This window comes from Arachis ipaensis, chromosome B03, assembly GCF_000816755.2.
Source record: "Arachis ipaensis cultivar K30076 chromosome B03, Araip1.1, whole genome shotgun sequence".
Lineage (NCBI taxonomy): Eukaryota > Viridiplantae > Streptophyta > Magnoliopsida > Fabales > Fabaceae > Arachis > Arachis ipaensis.
Window position 1 is genome coordinate 20,066,116 of NC_029787.2, and position 18,102 is coordinate 20,084,217.

Genomic DNA, 18,102 nt, shown 5'->3' on the forward strand with positions numbered 1-18,102 from the left:
AAGAATATTAGATTGTATTATTATGTATTTATTTTTATTTTATAATATTTTTTTAATTTAATTAAAAATATAGGATTATATATATAATTATATTATTAAAAATTAGTTTTTAAAAAAAAATTATAAATATATATATATATATATATATATATATATACAGAAAAAAAAATGAGAGACCTAAGGCTACACTTATATACAGTAGCTATGGTATACAAAAAAAAGGGACCTAAGGCTATACTTATAAGCGGTAGCCATGGTATATAATGTGGCTACGCTTTACAGGTGATGCAGTAGCCCTGAAAAGCGTAGCCTATTCTGGTAAAAATGGAAGCTGAAAAGCGTAGCCTTTAGTCTTGGACAGCATCACTTGAAAAGTGCACCCTATTCCCAAACGCCAAAAGCGTAGCCCTTGGTGCAGAAAAGTGTAGCCCTTGGTGTAGAAAAGCGTAGCCTTTGAGAATAGGTAACGGCCGAATAGGAATCACCCCAAAAAACGTAGCCGTAGCCCAGAAAGCGTAGCCGTAGCCTAAGGCATAATTTTTTTTTCACTTTTGGCTACACTTTTCAAGTGTACCTGAATGGGTGTTTTTCTTGTAGTGTCATGGTAAACTTTAAGTGATTAAATCCTAATCCCTTAGTAATTTAATATCATCTAATTTAATCAACCGTCAATTCCTTGGTCACTTAATTTAAATTAGAAGATTAAGTCTAATTCTAGTTTATGAACCACACAAACCCTAAATACCCAAAAATAAGGGGATTATATGTCACGTATCTCGTTAAATCTAGATAAATTAGAGAATGATGAGAAATTGATTTCAAGTTGTGCAAGTGATTTAACTTTTCCAAGATTCAACAAGAATTCAATTAGAAAAAGAATTATCTTCTAATATACTCTAATTTCTAGGATGAACAATGAAATCAATCCTTAAATTTAAATAAGTGCATTGATTAAGAGTAGAATGATTTAATCCATTAAAATAAACAGAGTTCCTAACCTTAACAGTAGAGGTTTAGTTGCTCATGACTCAGAGAAAAACCTCGAGTAAAAATTGTAAAAGTGCGGAATGAGAAAGAAGAGAAAAGAGAGAGCTTGCAGGTCTGAATCTTGTCTTCTTTTATATCTAATCCTAATTTTTTAAAATTTTTAAAGCTAAAACCTTAAAAACTATATAAGAAAATTAATTAAAAACTAAATTAAGACTTTTGTGGAGAGTTGAGGACACGCTACTAGCGCTAAACGTCGAGTAGTGGTATTTAGCGCCGCTGGATAGAGAACTTTTTCAATGTTTCTGGGTACCTGGCGCTAAACGCCAGGTAGGAGCGTTTAGCGCCACTAGCGCATGATCTTGGCACACTTTACGAAGCATTTGGCACTAAACGTCGCGTCCTGACATTTAGCGCCACCAAACAGAGAGCTTGCATGAACTTCTAGGCTTATGGCGCTAAATGTCGAGCAGTGGCGTTTAGGAGCATCAATTTTTTTCATTTTTTTCTACTCGAATTCTGTCAAACTTATCCGAATTTTTCCTGAAATCATCAAAACAACAGTGCAACTCAAAGTAGCATCCATGATGGTCTAAAACACCAAAATCTCATAAAAACTCCACAAATCCACATCTAAATTACTATGAAAATATAGAAAAGATGCTCACGCATCACCTTCCTTTTTAATTTCTCGGTCGCCAGCTCTGCTTGTAGTTCAAGCAGCACCCTTTGGGTCTCTTCTCTTTGAACTCCATTGCCCGGCTGATGCGAAGTCGTACCAAAGAGTTGACTAGAAGTTGGTTCGAAATTCACACCACGTACTCTACTCGGGTGCTCTTTTCTGAGAGTTTGAGCAAGCGAATCATTCTGAGACAACAGTCTAGAGGATTTATCATATTACTCAATCTCTACAATTCTTTCCTACACACATAGATAAGCAAACATAAGCATTACGAGCTAGAGCACAACCACATAGACTTTCACCACAATTTTATAATTAAAACCAACGAAAAACAACATAATGATTCTCAGCGTATTACTTACACCAATGGTCCGAGCTTCTTCATGGATATAGGAGCCATCACGTCGTTCGTACACTGAGATCCATAACTCTCCTCTACCAACTTTTTTCCCTTGTAGTTCCGACTATAATAACATAGTTTAAAAAGTGAATATATAGACGAAGAGATTGTTCAAAAAATGAATTCAAACGTAAATTACCTCTTTTTCTCTACATCTTGCCAAACTTTTCGAACCGTCAGTGTGAGTGTATAATTGCTTCGATCGATTCACTGTGCTTTTCCTGCACTTCTCCTATCATATCATCAAAAGTAAAAGTTACTAGACACATTTTTTACCAACTCAATGCAATATAAATAGACTTAGTTTATTACGAATTAAAAATACTATACCTGTGTGTCATTACTATTGTGATAATGAAAGAACCATCTCCAATGATCCGCACTAATTCTCGGTAGGCGCTTTTCAATATGTTGTTTAATCATCTTTTCTGAGTCGTAATAGTTATAGTACAATCTGTTCCTCGTTTCCTTCCAGAACCTCCCTATACTTTTTAATATTGCATGTTTGATAATTTTTCTACTATCTTTATTAAAATGAAACATTTTCTGCAACGAAAAATTTAAATTGTTAATAATTATCAAATAAATTTTCTCTACAGTATGTTACGTTAGCATATTGTTAAAAGAAATTTCAGTTATATATAAATTTGAATAAATAGTCAAATTAATCTCTAAAAAATTACTCTTTCTTAAATTGGTTTCCAAAATTTTTTTAATCAAATTTGTTCTTTTAAAAATTTTAAATTAGTTATGTTAGTCATTTCGTCACTTTTTTTGTTAATGGTGTCAAAATTTACTAAGTGACACATTAAGTGACACCACAACACACATCTAAAAATTTTAATTAACTATCAAGATAATAAATTTATGAAATTAGATCAAATTAAAACCTAATTAAAGGGAGAATTTGAGGTATTAGAATTCCTCAATTTGGAATTAATCTGATCTAATTTTATAAATTAATTATGTTAATAGTTAATTAGGACTACTAGATGTGTATTGTGATATTACTTAATATATCATATTAACAAATTTTAACACCATTAGCAATGAAATTGACTAAATGACTAACATGACTAATTTAAAATATTTTAAAAACGAATTTAATTAAAAATTCTTTTGAGAATAAATTTAAAATATAATAATCTTTTAAGGACTAATTTAACTATTTACTCATCTAATTCTCTTTTAAATAACAGTTAGTCGGTTATAGAATCTAAATAGTAAATACCATGATCAATATAAATCACTAGAGAATACCAAAAAAATAAAGTAAAAGAGAAAAATTAAATTTTTGCATTATAAATAAAAAATATTAGAAAATTATAAAAATTTATTATTTTTATCTATTAATTAATTATTAATATTTAAAATATAAATTAAAATATATTATTAAATTATTAAACTAAAAATAATATTAAAATAATAAATTTTGATATTTTTTCTTGTAAATCTAAACCCAGTCATCCATGATGCATGTGTTTTGGGATAAGCCCGCCACCTGTTTTAGTACTATGCTATCCTGTTATTCCTGTATTTTGATTTTTGACCTTTCACCCTCTCTCACACATTTCCGGAACTCACTCACCACTCACCAGACCCCAAGTTTATGTAACCTCCATTTTTCACTCAAATTTCCCAAATCCCAACAATCAGCTACCTACTAAGATATAAAATTAATTGGTATAGTTATTAAATGTTAAATATTTTTAATGACAAATGATTAGCTTGGATTTTTATTTATAGTTAATTTTTTAAATAAATTCTTAGTAAAATTATTCAATACAACTTTAGTTTTTTGTTTTGGGGTCAGATAATAGTATAATACAACTTTAGATTTAGAATAAGAACATTGTTAATATTAGAGCATTTCCAAAGTCCAGATAAACAAATGGGACCCACCACAATGGCCCATCACCAAAACCATTTAGGTGTATTCAAACTATTCAATATCCTTTTAGCCTCTAGCCACATTTTTACTCTCTCATAAGGAAAACCACTTGTTTAGTTGCTACAGCCTACAGCCTCTGGTTTTCTCTATAAAAAACACTCACTCCCCAAAACACACTTATCCTATTTCCAAATCCCTAGGTCCACAACACCAAGAGCAACGTTTTTCATAATCGGTGATTCCGAAACAAAAAGCAGTTAGGATGAGTAACTTGATCCGTTTTTGGATGGCCAGAACCGTGGCTGGAACGCAGAGCAACTCTCACTCTCTAAACAGCAAACACAACCAGATGAGGTTCTTGTTCGCCGGAGAATCGCCAGCGCCAGAGCTCGTTCCCATCGGAAACGAGACTAACAGTCTTCGGGTTGGACAAGCTGACGACTCCCTCCGCAAAGTTATGTACTTGAACATTTGGGGTCTGGGCTGAGCTGACTCACTGCTTCACTCGTTCGTAACTCGAATGTTTTTAGGTTTGGTCGTGTAAATTGTAAATTATATACATAGACAATAACTTAGCAGTATCTTGTAATTTTGTAAAAATTGAATGCAAATATAACAGAGTTGTGAAGGATCAAGTGATTCAATAATTGACTTGACTTTATAATTCAGTTTATCATTAACAATAATTTAACCAATTTATTTTTTAGTAAATATCCAACACAAATTTTCTAATCATTCATTATCTGAGATATATAATTTATTTTTCTAATGATGTAATTTTGGAGTATTGAATAGTCGTAAATGTTTTAAAAGATGAGTTGTTTCAGATGATAAATAGGGCAAATTATTTCAACAAATGAATTGGAGGAGAAAATTATTTGGAATTTTTAAAATGAAAAATATTATGTGTATGTCCTATTTCTATGTAAATCGAAATAAATTTACACTCACTCCGCATAAATTGAAATAATATAATTCGATTTATTAGGGAATTATGCAATTCGAATCGACATGATTTGATTTATGATTTGATTTACGCTATGGAAGGCCAATACATATAATTTGAATCTATATGATTCGATTTACATAAAGAGTTACTAAGAAAGCAAGGCATATGATTAAATCGAACTGATTTAATTCGATTTACTTAAGGAGCATGTGCTATATAAATAGAATTAGAGTGTTAAATTGAGGTAAATTCACAATGGCTAGCAAAGAGAGTTATCTAATGATCGGATATAAAATTTACTGACAAAGATCTATTGAGTGTCTTTATTAGAGCTTCTATGAGTCTCGTTGATTTTCAAAATACCGTTCTACAGAAATTGAGTCTGCAAGGAATGAAACAGATAGAGAAATTAAATTGGGTCTTCACTACCCATGTCGCTATGCAGTTGCTTGCTATGCATATTTTCGCTTGAGCTGGGCAATTTATGTCCACGACGTATATCGCCTCAGCACGATGTTTAATGTCTACATGATGGGATTCAATCCCCCGATTCCAAAAGGTTTCTGGCCACTATATGATGGGCCAACATCATCTCTGATCTTAGTAAAAGACGTACATCTAAAGGTCGTTTGAGGAGCACTAGAATTCACACTAGTATGGACGAGGTCGATCCAAATCGACTAAAGCGGTGTGGGCTATGCAGACAGCTTAGTCATATTAGGCGGAGTTGTCCACAGGGAGGAGGAGCCAGGGGTTCTGCCGCAGGCAGTGGAGTTTAGTGTTTTCTGTATTATTTTGCCTTCACTTTTGTATCCTGTATCACTTTCTATTGTATTGCTTTATCGGTTATCCACCGTATTACGCTTTATTGTTGCTTAGAGATGATTGTGGCATTCTATGTTTTGTTATCGAGATGTATGTAGTTGTTGCGTTTATTATCTAGTAGGACGAACTGTCGTTGTTAATATGATGGTATTTTCTTTCTCATAATGGTGTTGCCTTTACTTTTTATTTTTAACGGTGAAATTTCAACAGTCATCAATCAATAACATCCTGAAGTTATATTTTTCTGCGTGTTTCAAGTAAAACATAATGACATAGCATGATAGCATACAAGACATGATAACATAGGATGGTAACTTAATAACATGATAACATAGCGGACTAACATAATTTTGAATACAACAACACAATGACAATCTGGTAGCTAACATAATAACATACAATCAAACAGTCATCTGAACAGTTAAAATAGATGTAACCCTATGAAGCAGCAGCGTGGGCGCTTGATCCTCTGTGCTCTCTGTGCTAAAAGTACCTCCTCATCGTCTTGGGTCAGTCCAGGGGAGGGGGCGGATGGACCTGCACGATCTGGGGCTGCAGCTGGAGTTGCTGAGGGAGGAGTGCCACCCAATGTAAATGTTTCGTCCACAAGACCTGACAGAGGCTCGTTCAGGTCCATATCAAAGGGTGTCTGGTGGCCGGGGGCATCTGAACCACGTCAAGCCGCCTCATCCTCTTGGATAATAACGCTAATCTCCTCCAGGAAGATGGATCCTCCGAACTCACTATCAAGGCCATCGCTAGCTAGCAAATTCGAAAGGAGCTCACTCGTGCTCATGAATGTCTGACTCTCATGCATAGACATATCACAGTAAGGGAAACCAACAAAATAATTGCCAAATTCCCATCACCCCGAACCCCTCCACCATCCACTAACCCTAATGTACCACACCGAAGACCACCCCTACCCCCACCTCCATAAACCCCATCACCTTTACCGACATCAGATCCAAACTCTAAACCACCTCCACCGCCCCACTATCATCGCCTCCGCCACCACTTCCACCACCACTTCCAGGTCCACCCTCATCATCAATTCTACTACTGTCATCTCCACCATCATCCCCACCATCACCACCGTCATACTCGGCTCTCCTAATATGTCGACCTCTACCTCGACGTCCACCCATCTCTCCCTCTCGACCGCGCCCTCTACCTCGTCGACGACCTCGATGCCTCCCCTCTATGGCGTCAATTGCATCATCGAGCCACCTCCACTCACGATTACTGGCTCGTGTACCAACACGACATCTCCTATCCACTCGAATCTGTCAGGAACATCTTGCACCTGATCCATCTTAGGTACTCGGCCTAGACCTCTCTGCGTCGCCTTGGTCGGGATAGGATCTTCTCTGGGGTTTCCGAGAAAGAGCTCCGGCAATAAGAATCTCCTCCCATACTGATGCCACCACTTCAAGTAAGCCTGTGATGGTCCTGGGTCTGCGACCACATCAAATCGTAGCACATGGTCGGCCTGCCTGGTGTAATGTATGTACCAACTCTGTAGAGTGTCCGGAAACCGTCGGTCCTCGCCTCTGCCATCCTTCAACATTAGAAAATCAATGTCGAGTGCGGGCTGTGGACGATGTTGTACTCCACCAAGCTGTGGTATGGTGACTGAACGTCTCCTGCATCTAAGTGCACTTCACCGTGAACTTGTCGATGCAGTCCGCCGGAGGCAACACACCCAACAACTCTTGGACTAATCCCATACAGGTTCCCCGCCATTAATGAACCGCTGAAAATTCGTCAGGTATCCACTAACGTAATGTCCGTCGATGGGAAGGCCTAAATGGTATGCAACATCTTGAAGCGTAATATACACTCCGTGAATGGCATATGAAAAGTATGAGTCTCAGGCCGCCACCACTGCACAAATGCACTTATTAGCAGCTCATCCAACCTAAACTAGTGGTCGTTGAGCCTCGCAAGGTGGGCTAAGCCGGCCGTCTGCAGGTATGGTATGATCTTGTCCTCCACTCACAATTACTGGCTCGTGTACCAACACGACATCTTCTATCCACTCAAATCTGTCAGGAACATCTGGCACCTGATCCATCTCAGGTACTCAGCCTAGACCTCTCTGCGTCGCCTTGGTCGGGATAGGATCTTCTCTTGGGTCTCCGAGAAAGAGCTCCGGCAATAAGAATCTCCTCCCATACTGATGCCACCACTTCAAGTAAGCCTGTGATGGTCCTGGGTCTGCGACCACATCAAATCGTAGCACATGGTCGGCCTGCCTGGTCTAATGTATGTACCAACTCTGTAGAGTTTCCGGAAACCATCGGTCTCCGCCTCTGTCATCTTTCAACATCAGAAAATCAATGTTGAGTGCTGGATGATGCTGTACTCCACCAAGCTGTGGTATGGTGACTGAACGTCTCCTGCATCAAGGTGTACTTCACCGTGAACTTGTCAATGCAGTTCGCCGGAGGCAACACACCCAACAACTCTTGGACCAATCCCATACAGGTTGCCCACCATCAATGAACTGCTGAAAATCCGTTAGGCATCCGCTAACGTAATGTCCGTCGATGGGAAGGCCTAAATGGTATGCAACATCTTGAAGCATAATATACACTCCGCGAATGGCATATGGAAAGTATGAGTTTCAGGCCGCCACCACTGCACAAATGCACTGACTAGCAGCTCATCCAACATAAACTAGTGGTCATTGAGTCTCGCGAGGTGGGCTAAGCCGGCCGTCTGCAGGTATGGTATGATCCTGTCATCCAAGGGCATATCATGCTGCTTCCTCATGCTGGTGATACATCGATATGGCTGCACCACAATGAAAAAATGTCCTTTAGAACCATCACAAGTAACAAATCAATTCACCAAAAAACCATTAAATAATACAGATCCTTTTCAACAAAATCATATCCGAGTTATATCAAAAATCACCTAAAATGGACAACTCTACTAAAAATAAACTTTAATGTAAATTATGTTGCAACCCTAGACATAGTCAACCTAACGTTCAATAATTTAACTAAATTGCATTCAACCAAATTCGATTACACTAAAGTATAAAGTACAAAATTGAACTAAATTAAATTACATTAATTTAATCTTTAACATTTAGAGATTAAATTACATTAATTTTGAATAAATTAAACTAAATTAAATTAATAAAAATTTTAAATAACACAAACTAAATTAATTTTAAATAAATTAAAAATAAACTAAATTACTGGTCCGTTAACCTAACGTTTAGGAATTATATTAAATCTAAAAAATTAAACTATTTTACATTTTTGTTAAACTTCTACTGCCTATTTAATCTAACATTAGAAACCTAAATTAGATTAACCTAAACTCCTAAAAAACTTCTAATCTAGTTAATCACTACTCTAACTAATAAGCATTGTTAATCACTATTTCACTGTGCATTTTTACTTTTAAAAATCTAGCAAAACACTAAACCACTACTCCAACTACCATTTGTAGTTTAAAAATCTCAGAAGTGCATATAACAAAATTCTAAGTGACTTAACATCATAAATTATTACCTTTTTTTTTTTTTACAGATATTCAATTTTGGAAACTAACCTCTTCATGGATGGAACCAGTAATATGGGCGATGCCGTCTAACCGATAGATATGATTCAGGTAGTCTTCCGTTTCCACAGTTTCAATCCTATGGCTTTTTTGGCGCAAATTTTCTCTGGAATTCGTTTTTGGGGGGATGTGGTTTGGTGAAATATAATTCAAAATAAGTAGATTCGAATTCTTTATATAGGTATATAAACATTAAATCAAAACTAGTAGATTCGATTTACCACTAGCTTTCATTTAATGTAAATCGAAGTAAGTCCATTTAATTTACTAGTGCTTAATTCGAATCCACTCAATTCGAATTACTAGGGGACAAAAACTGTGTGTGTAATTCGAAGTCAATGGTTTCAATTTATGATGGATGGATTTCAAAATCAACTAAATCGAATCTAGTCCACTCGATCTATGCATAATCCTAGTAGTTCGAATTTGATTGATTCGATGTACCAGTATAATGGCTAAATCAACTTTAATCAATTTGATTTACATAAAAATATTTATGAGAGTATGCACGTAATATTTTTTTCTTTAGGAGATTCATGTAATTTTGTGATTCAAAAAATTTATTAATGTGTTTTGACCTGCTAAATAATTAAAGTTTATTTTGTCTTTTTTATGATGTAATCATTTTATTATTTATTATATATTTTTTTGGGGATAAGTCATGGTTTTGTACTGATCTTCTCTTGTAGAACTGTATATATATTATGAATTTTGTTACGAATTCGGCCTACGGACTCCACACCCGGAATAGTCTCCAAATTCGGTTATCCAGTTCGACCCATCTCACCCTTCTAGAAGGCCTGGAACCGGCCTGCTAAGAGCTTCTAACCAACAATCAAATTCAAATATCTCCCTTATCTTAACCAAATAAGATAAGATAAAGATAATGACCACCACCTATATAAAGGGAAGCCCCAGACTCCTCATGTACGACATTCACTCTACACACCTTATACCTCTGAGATCTATTCTGACTTGAGCGTTGGAGTGTCTTTGCAGGTACCACTCCCTTTTCTACTCCAGTCGAAAGATCCGACATCCACCCCAACCTACAAATTTCCAATCCATCTCTCAACCCGTATTGACATCATGTACAAATTTTTTATGTAAATATGTACATGGAGCACCGATAATTTTAGCAATCACATTAGAATTTGAAAATTAGAGCATCTTTTCTAGTAAAAATTGTAGGTTTAGTTTATGGTTTTTATTTTCACATATGTCTTTTTCAGGGGAAAAAGAAAAATAACTTGACTATGTTGTGATTGTTGTAAAATAAATAAGGAAGAGTTAATAAAATAAAATATGAATAGAAAAGTACTACTATCAACATTTACTAATATTATTATACTACTATAAAGATAATAATATGTTAATGTTATATTAGTAGTATATGAAAGGAGAAAATAAAGAAGTGCTTTTATTGTAATGTGTATAAGAAAGAGAGAGAGAATATTTGTTTTATTATTGTTTTGTTGCTGTACGTCAATTCTCTCATACCTCACTATTTATAGAGGTAAAGTATTGACATTTTCAAATTCTATTTAATCTCAATTTGTCTTGGGGGCTTCATTTTTCATAGGAAAAATCAGCCGCCCATAATGGTCATCCACATTTTTGAACTTATTACAACACTCCCCCTTGGATGACCATTTAGGATTATTGCCTCATTAAAACCTTACTAAAGGAAAACCCAGTAGGAAAAAAATCTTAGTGAAGGAAAAAGAGTACAATATCCTTTTTGATAGGGACTGCCTCATTAAAAAACCTTGTCAAGAAAAACCCAATGGGAAAAAAACCTGACCAAGGAAAAAAGAGTACAATTTATTTAATATCTCGAAATCGGCGCATCCCAATCTCATGTACCGATCTTTCAAAGAAGGATTTTGGGAGTGACTTTGTAAATAAATTTGCCAAATTGTCACTTGAGCGGATCTGTTGGACATCAATTGTCCCTTGATTTTGAAGATCATGGGTGAAGAAAAATTTGGGAGAAATATGCTTTGTTCTATCACCTTTGATGTATCCGCCTTTAAGTTGAGCAATACATGCTGTATTATCTTCAAACAGGACAATTGGAGCTATCTTATGATCAATCAGTCCACATGATGACAGAATATATTGGATCAAACTCCTGAGCTAAAAACACTCGCGACTAGCTTCATGTATCGCGAGTATTTCAGCATGATTAGAGGAGGTTGCTGCTATCGTCTATTTTGTGGACCTCCATGATATAACTGTACCACCATATGTGAATAGATATCCTGTTTGAGATCTCCCTTTATGTGGATCAGACAAGTAGTCAGCATCTGCATAGCCAACTAGTTGTGACTTGGATCCATAGGGATAAAATAATCCCATATCAACCGTCCCATGAAGATATCAAAAGATTTGTTTGATTCCACTCCAATGTCTTCTGGTTGGAGATGAACTATATCTTGCTAGTAAATTCATGGCAAATGATATATCGGGTCGTGTATTATTGGCAAGATACATTAGCGCTCCAATGGCACTAAGATATGGTACTTCAGGACCAATGATATCTTCATTTTCTTCTTTAGGACGGAATTGATCATTCTCCACATCCAAAGATCTTACGATCATTGGGGTACTTAATGGATGTGACTTATCCATATAAAATCTTTTCAAGATCTTTTCTGTGTATGTTGTTTGATGAATAAAGATCCCATTTTTTATATGCTCGATCTGCAGGCTGAGACAAAATTTAGTCTTTCCAAGATCTTTCATCTCAAACTCTTCTTTTAAAGTTTTTATAATTGTTGAAATCTCTTCAGGAGTCCCAATGATATTTAAATCATCAACGTACACAGCAATTATAATGAATCCAGATGCAGATTTCTTTATGAAAATACATGGATAGATATCATCATTCTTGAATCCATTTTTGGCCAGATACTCAGTAAGACGATTATACCACATTCGTCCAGATTGCTTTAGACCATATAAAGATCTTTTCAATTTAACTGAGTATAATCCCTGTGAATATTCATTGGATGGTTTAGATATCTTTAGTCCTTCAGGGACTTTCATATAGATATCCCGATCTAATGAGCCGTATAAATAGGTTGTTACCACATCCATTAAATGCATATGCAGTTTATGATATGCATATAAACTGACCAACTAACGCAATGTTATCGCATCCACTACAGGGGAATACGTTTCTTCATAATCTATACCGGGCCTTTGTGAAAAATCTTGTGCAACAAGTCGGGCTTTGTAGCGCACAACTTCATTTTTCTCATTTCGTTTTCTCACAAATACCCATCGGTATCCAACAGGTTTTACATCTTCTGGTGTACGGACTACAGGTCCAAAGACTTCACGTATTGCAAGTGAGTCTAATTCAGCCTTCATGGCTTCTTTCCATTTTGGCCAATCATTCCTTTGTCGATATTCTTCGACTGATCTTGGCTCAAGATCCTTACTTTCATGCATGATATTTAATGCCACATTATATGCAAATATTTCATTGACAATTGTCTTATTTCGGTCCCATTTCTCTCCTATAAAGACATAATTTATCAAGATCTCATCATTTTCACAATTTTGAGGTACCTGAACGTCTTCTAGAGTTAAAATTATATCAGAATTTTGGACAACTACAGGTGTCTCTACTATGTCTTTTCCAACAGGAATAATATTTACCTCTTTTCGCTTTCGAGGATTTTAATCTTTGGAACCGGCAGGCCTGCCACGCTTCTGGCGTGAATTTGCTTTAGTGGCTACTTGTCCTACTGGGATATCAATTCGAATTGGGACATTTTCCGCTGGTATATAAGATTTGGTTATCCTCTTTGTATCGGAAAATGCATCAGGCAATTCATTTGCTATTCTTTGCAAATGTATAATCTTTTGAACTTCTAGTCCACATTGCCTGATCGAGGATCTAAATGCATCAACGATGATGCATTCCAATTAAGTTTCTTTTCAGGAAGCTTATTCTCTCCCCCTAATATTGGAAATTTTGATTCATCAAAATGACAATCCGTAAACCGGGCTTTAAATACATCTCCAGTTTGTATCTCAAGATACCTCACTATAGAGGGAGAATCATATCCAACATATATCCCCAATTTTCTTTGGGGTCCCATTTTGATGCGATTAGGTGGTGCAATGGGAACATATATCGCACACCCAAATATTCTTAAATGGGAAACATTTGGCTGCTGGCCAAAAGCTAATTGCATAGAAGAGAACTTATGGTAACTCGTTGACCTCAAACGAATAAGTGCTGCGGCATATAAAATAGCATGCCCCCAAACCGAGGTTGGGAGATTTGTTCTCATAAGCAAGGGTCTAGCAATTAATTGGAGACACTTAGTAAGTGATTCTGCTAACCCATTTTGTGTATGAAACATAAGCTACTGGATGTTCAACACTTATTCCATTAGCCATACAATAAGCATCAAAAGTTTGGGAAGTAAATTCACCAGCATTATCAAGACGAATTGCTTTGATTGGATTTTCTGGATTTAATCGAATAATTTGAGCCAGTAATCTCACAAACGCAGAGGTTGTGAGAAGATAATAAGCACACATGTGACCATCTCGAAGATGCGTCTATTAGGATCATAAAATATCTAAAAGATCCACATGGTGGATGAATATGTCCACATATATCACCTTGAATCCTTTTTAGGAATTCAGGAGACTCAAATCCAATCTTTACTGGTGATGGCCTTAAAATTAACTTTCCCTGAGAACATGTAGCACAACAAAATTCACTAGATTTAAGAATCTTCTGGTTCTTTAGTGAATGTCCATGAGAGTTTTCAATAATTCTCCTCATCATGGTTGTTCCCGGATGACCCAATCTATCATGCCAAGTTATGAATTCATTTGGGTTAGTAAACTTCTGGTTTACAATGGCATGTGATTCAATTGCACTAATCTTGGTATAATACAACCCAGATGAAAGTGAGGGTAATTTTTCTAATATAACTTTCTTATTTGAATCATAAGTTGTAATACATAAATACTCATGATTTCCCTCATTCATTGTCTCAACATGATATCCATTTCGGCGAATATCTTTGAAACTCAACAAGTTCCTCAAGGACTTGGTAGATAATAGTGCATTATTTATTATAAATTTTGTTCCTCCAGAAAACAAAATTATAGCTCTTCCGGAGCCTTCTATCACATTGCCTGAGCCAATAACAGTATTAACATATTCCTCTTTTGGCACAAGATGGGTAAAATATATATCACTTTTGAGAATGGTGTGCGAACTTGCACTATCCGCAAGGCATATATCTTCATTATATATCCTTGCCATTTTCTTCAAAGACAAATGATAATAATAATAAAATGAGTAGAAGTACATGCACAGTAAAATTATTTACATGAATACTTAACAAACACATATACATATCAAACTATTCCATCATTGATCAAATAGCCAATATTTCCTTCAGAATCCTTAAAGAAATTAGATACATCATAATGAGTGGTGGAATTTTCAGCATCATTTGAAACAAAATTTGTTTCCTTTTCTTTGTCATCCTTTTTCAAAGATGTCTGGTAAAGATCAACTAGGTGCCTTGGGGTACGACAGGTACGTGACAAATGGCCCTTTCCACCACAACGGAAACACTTATCCTCTGTTGATTTATTTTGCCCAGAATTTCTTTCTTTATCCCACTTCTGGTGAGATCCTCTCTTTTGAATATAATTCTTTTTCCTTCCATAATTTTTCTTGTTATTAAAACCTTGCCATTTACCTCTTCTGAGGTAATTTGCCGCATTTACTTCAGGAAATGGGGCGGCGCCAGTTGGGCGCGCTTCATGATTTTTCAAGAGCAACTCATTGTTGCGTTCAGCAACAAGAAGGCAAGAAATTAACTCAGAATATTTTTTAAACCCTTTTTCTCGATACTGCTGCTGCAGGAGCACATTCGAGGCATGGAAGGTTGAGAAAGTTTTCTCCAACATATCATGATCAGTTATCTTTTTCCCACATAATTTCATTCGTGAGGTGATTCGAAACATTGCAGAATTATATTCATTTATGGATTTAAAATCCTGCAGACGCAAGTGCGTCCACTCATATTGGGCTTGAGGCAGTATCACCGTTTTTTTATGATTGTACCTTTCTTCAAGGTCTTTCCAAAGATCTGCAGGATCTTTTAATGTGAGATATTCATTTTTCAATCCTTCATCAAGATGACGACGAAGAAAAATCATAACTTTGGCTTTATCCTTCTGGGATGCATTATTTTCAGCCTTAATGGTATCTCCAAGATCCATTGAATCAAGATGAATTTTAGCATCTAGTATCCATGATAAATAATTGTTTCCAAATATATCAAGAGCATCGAATTCAAGATGAGAGAGTTTCGACATAATGAAAATTTGTTACCTGAGTCTTCCTTAAAAAATTTGATTAGAGTCTCGTGCTAATAACGTGTTGTAAAATAAATAAAGAAGAGGTAATAAAATAAAATATGAATAGAAAAGTACTACTATCAATATTTACCAATATTATTATACTACTATAAAGATAATAATATATTAATATTATATTAGTAGTATATGAAAGGAGAAATAATAAAAGTCAATATTATTATACTACTATAAAGATAATAATATATTAATGTTATATTAGTAGTATATGAAAGGAAAAATAAAGAAGTGCTTTTATTGTAATGTATATAAGAAAAAAAGAGAAAATATTTGTTTTATTAATGTTTTGTTGTTGTACGTCAATTTTCTCATACCTCACTATTTATAGAGGTAAAGTATTGACATTTTCAAACTCTATTTAATCTCAATTTGTCTTGAGGCTTTATTTTTTCATAGGAAAAATCAGCCGCCCATAATGTTCATCACATTTTTAAACTTATCACTGTGTGATAAGGATTTGTTATTGCTTCTACCATCTACTTATTGAGTTATGCGGTGACAAATTAATATAATGTAAGCATCAATTGGATGATCTCTTGATCCTACTTGATCAGCTTTTGGTTTGAATTTATCACAAACTTATGGTAATAGCTTGTATTATATAAGAGTAAAACTGAAAAAAAAAAATTAAATAAATCAAGACCGAAAAAGGAAAAAGGTTACCGATCAAAGTACTAGTACATACTATATAATAAGAAACTACTTCTGAATGAGAAAAATAATTAAACACCGTGTTGGTTTTTTTCGAGTTCCTTCTATTGCTCTGTTGTGCCAACAAATCTACATGCATGGTTTTGGATTAGATGTGATAATCTCAGATTCGACTTGAGTCCCTCCCAAATACGAATCTCCTTCCCCAATCAGATACCACCAATGCTCTTGTTCTCCAACTCACTAGTTTGCTGCATATATATGTTTCAGTAAGTATTAGAGGATTAAATCATATACACGACTTCATTTCTTTTACTTGTCATTTGATATATATTGTACCAAATTATAAGAATAACATTCAAACAAAATGCCATGAGTAATACTTTAATTTAAGGTATGTTTAGTATCTCAACCATTTGAATATGGATCCAACTTGGTGAAATTCCACAAAAGGGCTCAGTAAAGGATTTTTTGTGAATATGGACATGGCAAATTTCCAACTATAAAATAGTATTTTTTTTTTTTTAAAGCAGTATTTTTTTCAACACTACACAAGCTCTATCTCCTATGTGTTTTTATCCTATTAAATTGCCAATGATAATTTTAGAAGGAAAAACAAATCACTAATAGTAACTTTTAGAAGCACCTCAGATTTTTTAAAATTGACATGTCATCTTTGTTTTAGAATATATCACCCTGTTATGAGTTATGACCCACATAGAAAATAATTAGTGTAAGCTTAGTTTGTATATTTGATATTTTTTGTTTTTATTTTTATCATTTTTTATTTTTAGAATTTTGTAAATAAAAATTAAAAACAAGAAAAAAATAAAATTTTATTATTTTTATTATTTTTTATCAAATTCTAAAAATAAAAAATAGTAAAATAAACATAGAAAATAAAAATATGACGAAAAATTGTTTAAAATAAATTACCTAGCATATATAGAATACCACAACCATTGAGTGCTATGGCCAATTGAAATCCAATCTCCCGGAAGTTGAGCTGCAGTTTGTTCTCCTCCTAGAGGAGCAAATTGTCCAAAATGCTTGTACCTTGAAGATTGATGAAGTTGTTGATGTCATTATGTGGTTTGATTAAGTAAAATGAAAGGGCGAAGCATCTTGAATTGGTACCTGAAGGGATGAAAGCGATGGCGTCCGGTTCCCCTGAATCTAAGAGGACCTTCCGGATACCGCTCGCATATCTCCATACGGTTGAAACAATCTGCAAGATACGCTCCTTGCTGAGCAGCTACCTATAATTTCTTCAAATTTGTAAGTACCTTTAAATACTAGTATATATTTTGTGGGAACGCAAAAATGAAAGGGCATATAGTTACGAGAATAAAATTGAATTAGTTGGTTCCATTCGGTTAACTGAATATCTGATACTATTCTTTGATTTAATTTAGAATAATGTTCACATTATTATTTTTTTTTTTTACCAAAGATAGGAGACTCGAACCCGCAACCTCTTAATTGAGTATAGGAAGACTATGCTATTTGAACTATTACTCATTGGCAGAATAATGTTCACATTTAAGTTTTTTTGTTAATTAAATTTAATTAAATTAGTCTTTTTTTTTACCAAAAATAGGAGACTCGAACCTGCAACCTCTTAATTAAATTAGTCTAACATAACAAAAATTGGTTATGATTAATATTATTCTAAGTTTTATTGTTTAACTTAATTGTACTTAATTCAT

The 18,102-nt window shown here is 34.7% G+C and overlaps 1 protein-coding gene across 1 annotated transcript in view; it reads right to left on the bottom strand.

The window, feature by feature from the left end:
* Window positions 16,324-18,102, bottom strand: part of LOC107629901 (external alternative NAD(P)H-ubiquinone oxidoreductase B3, mitochondrial-like) — a 5,722-nt gene continuing 3,943 nt past the window's right edge. Inside the window, exons 8-10 of the mRNA XM_021117210.1 lie at window positions 17,531-17,652; window positions 17,330-17,449; window positions 16,324-16,644 (exon numbers count right to left, since the gene is read on the bottom strand). Coding sequence (XP_020972869.1) covers window positions 16,557-16,644; window positions 17,330-17,449; window positions 17,531-17,652 — 330 coding nt within the window. The 3' untranslated portion in view covers window positions 16,324-16,556. The remainder of the gene's footprint in view (window positions 16,645-17,329; window positions 17,450-17,530; window positions 17,653-18,102) is intronic.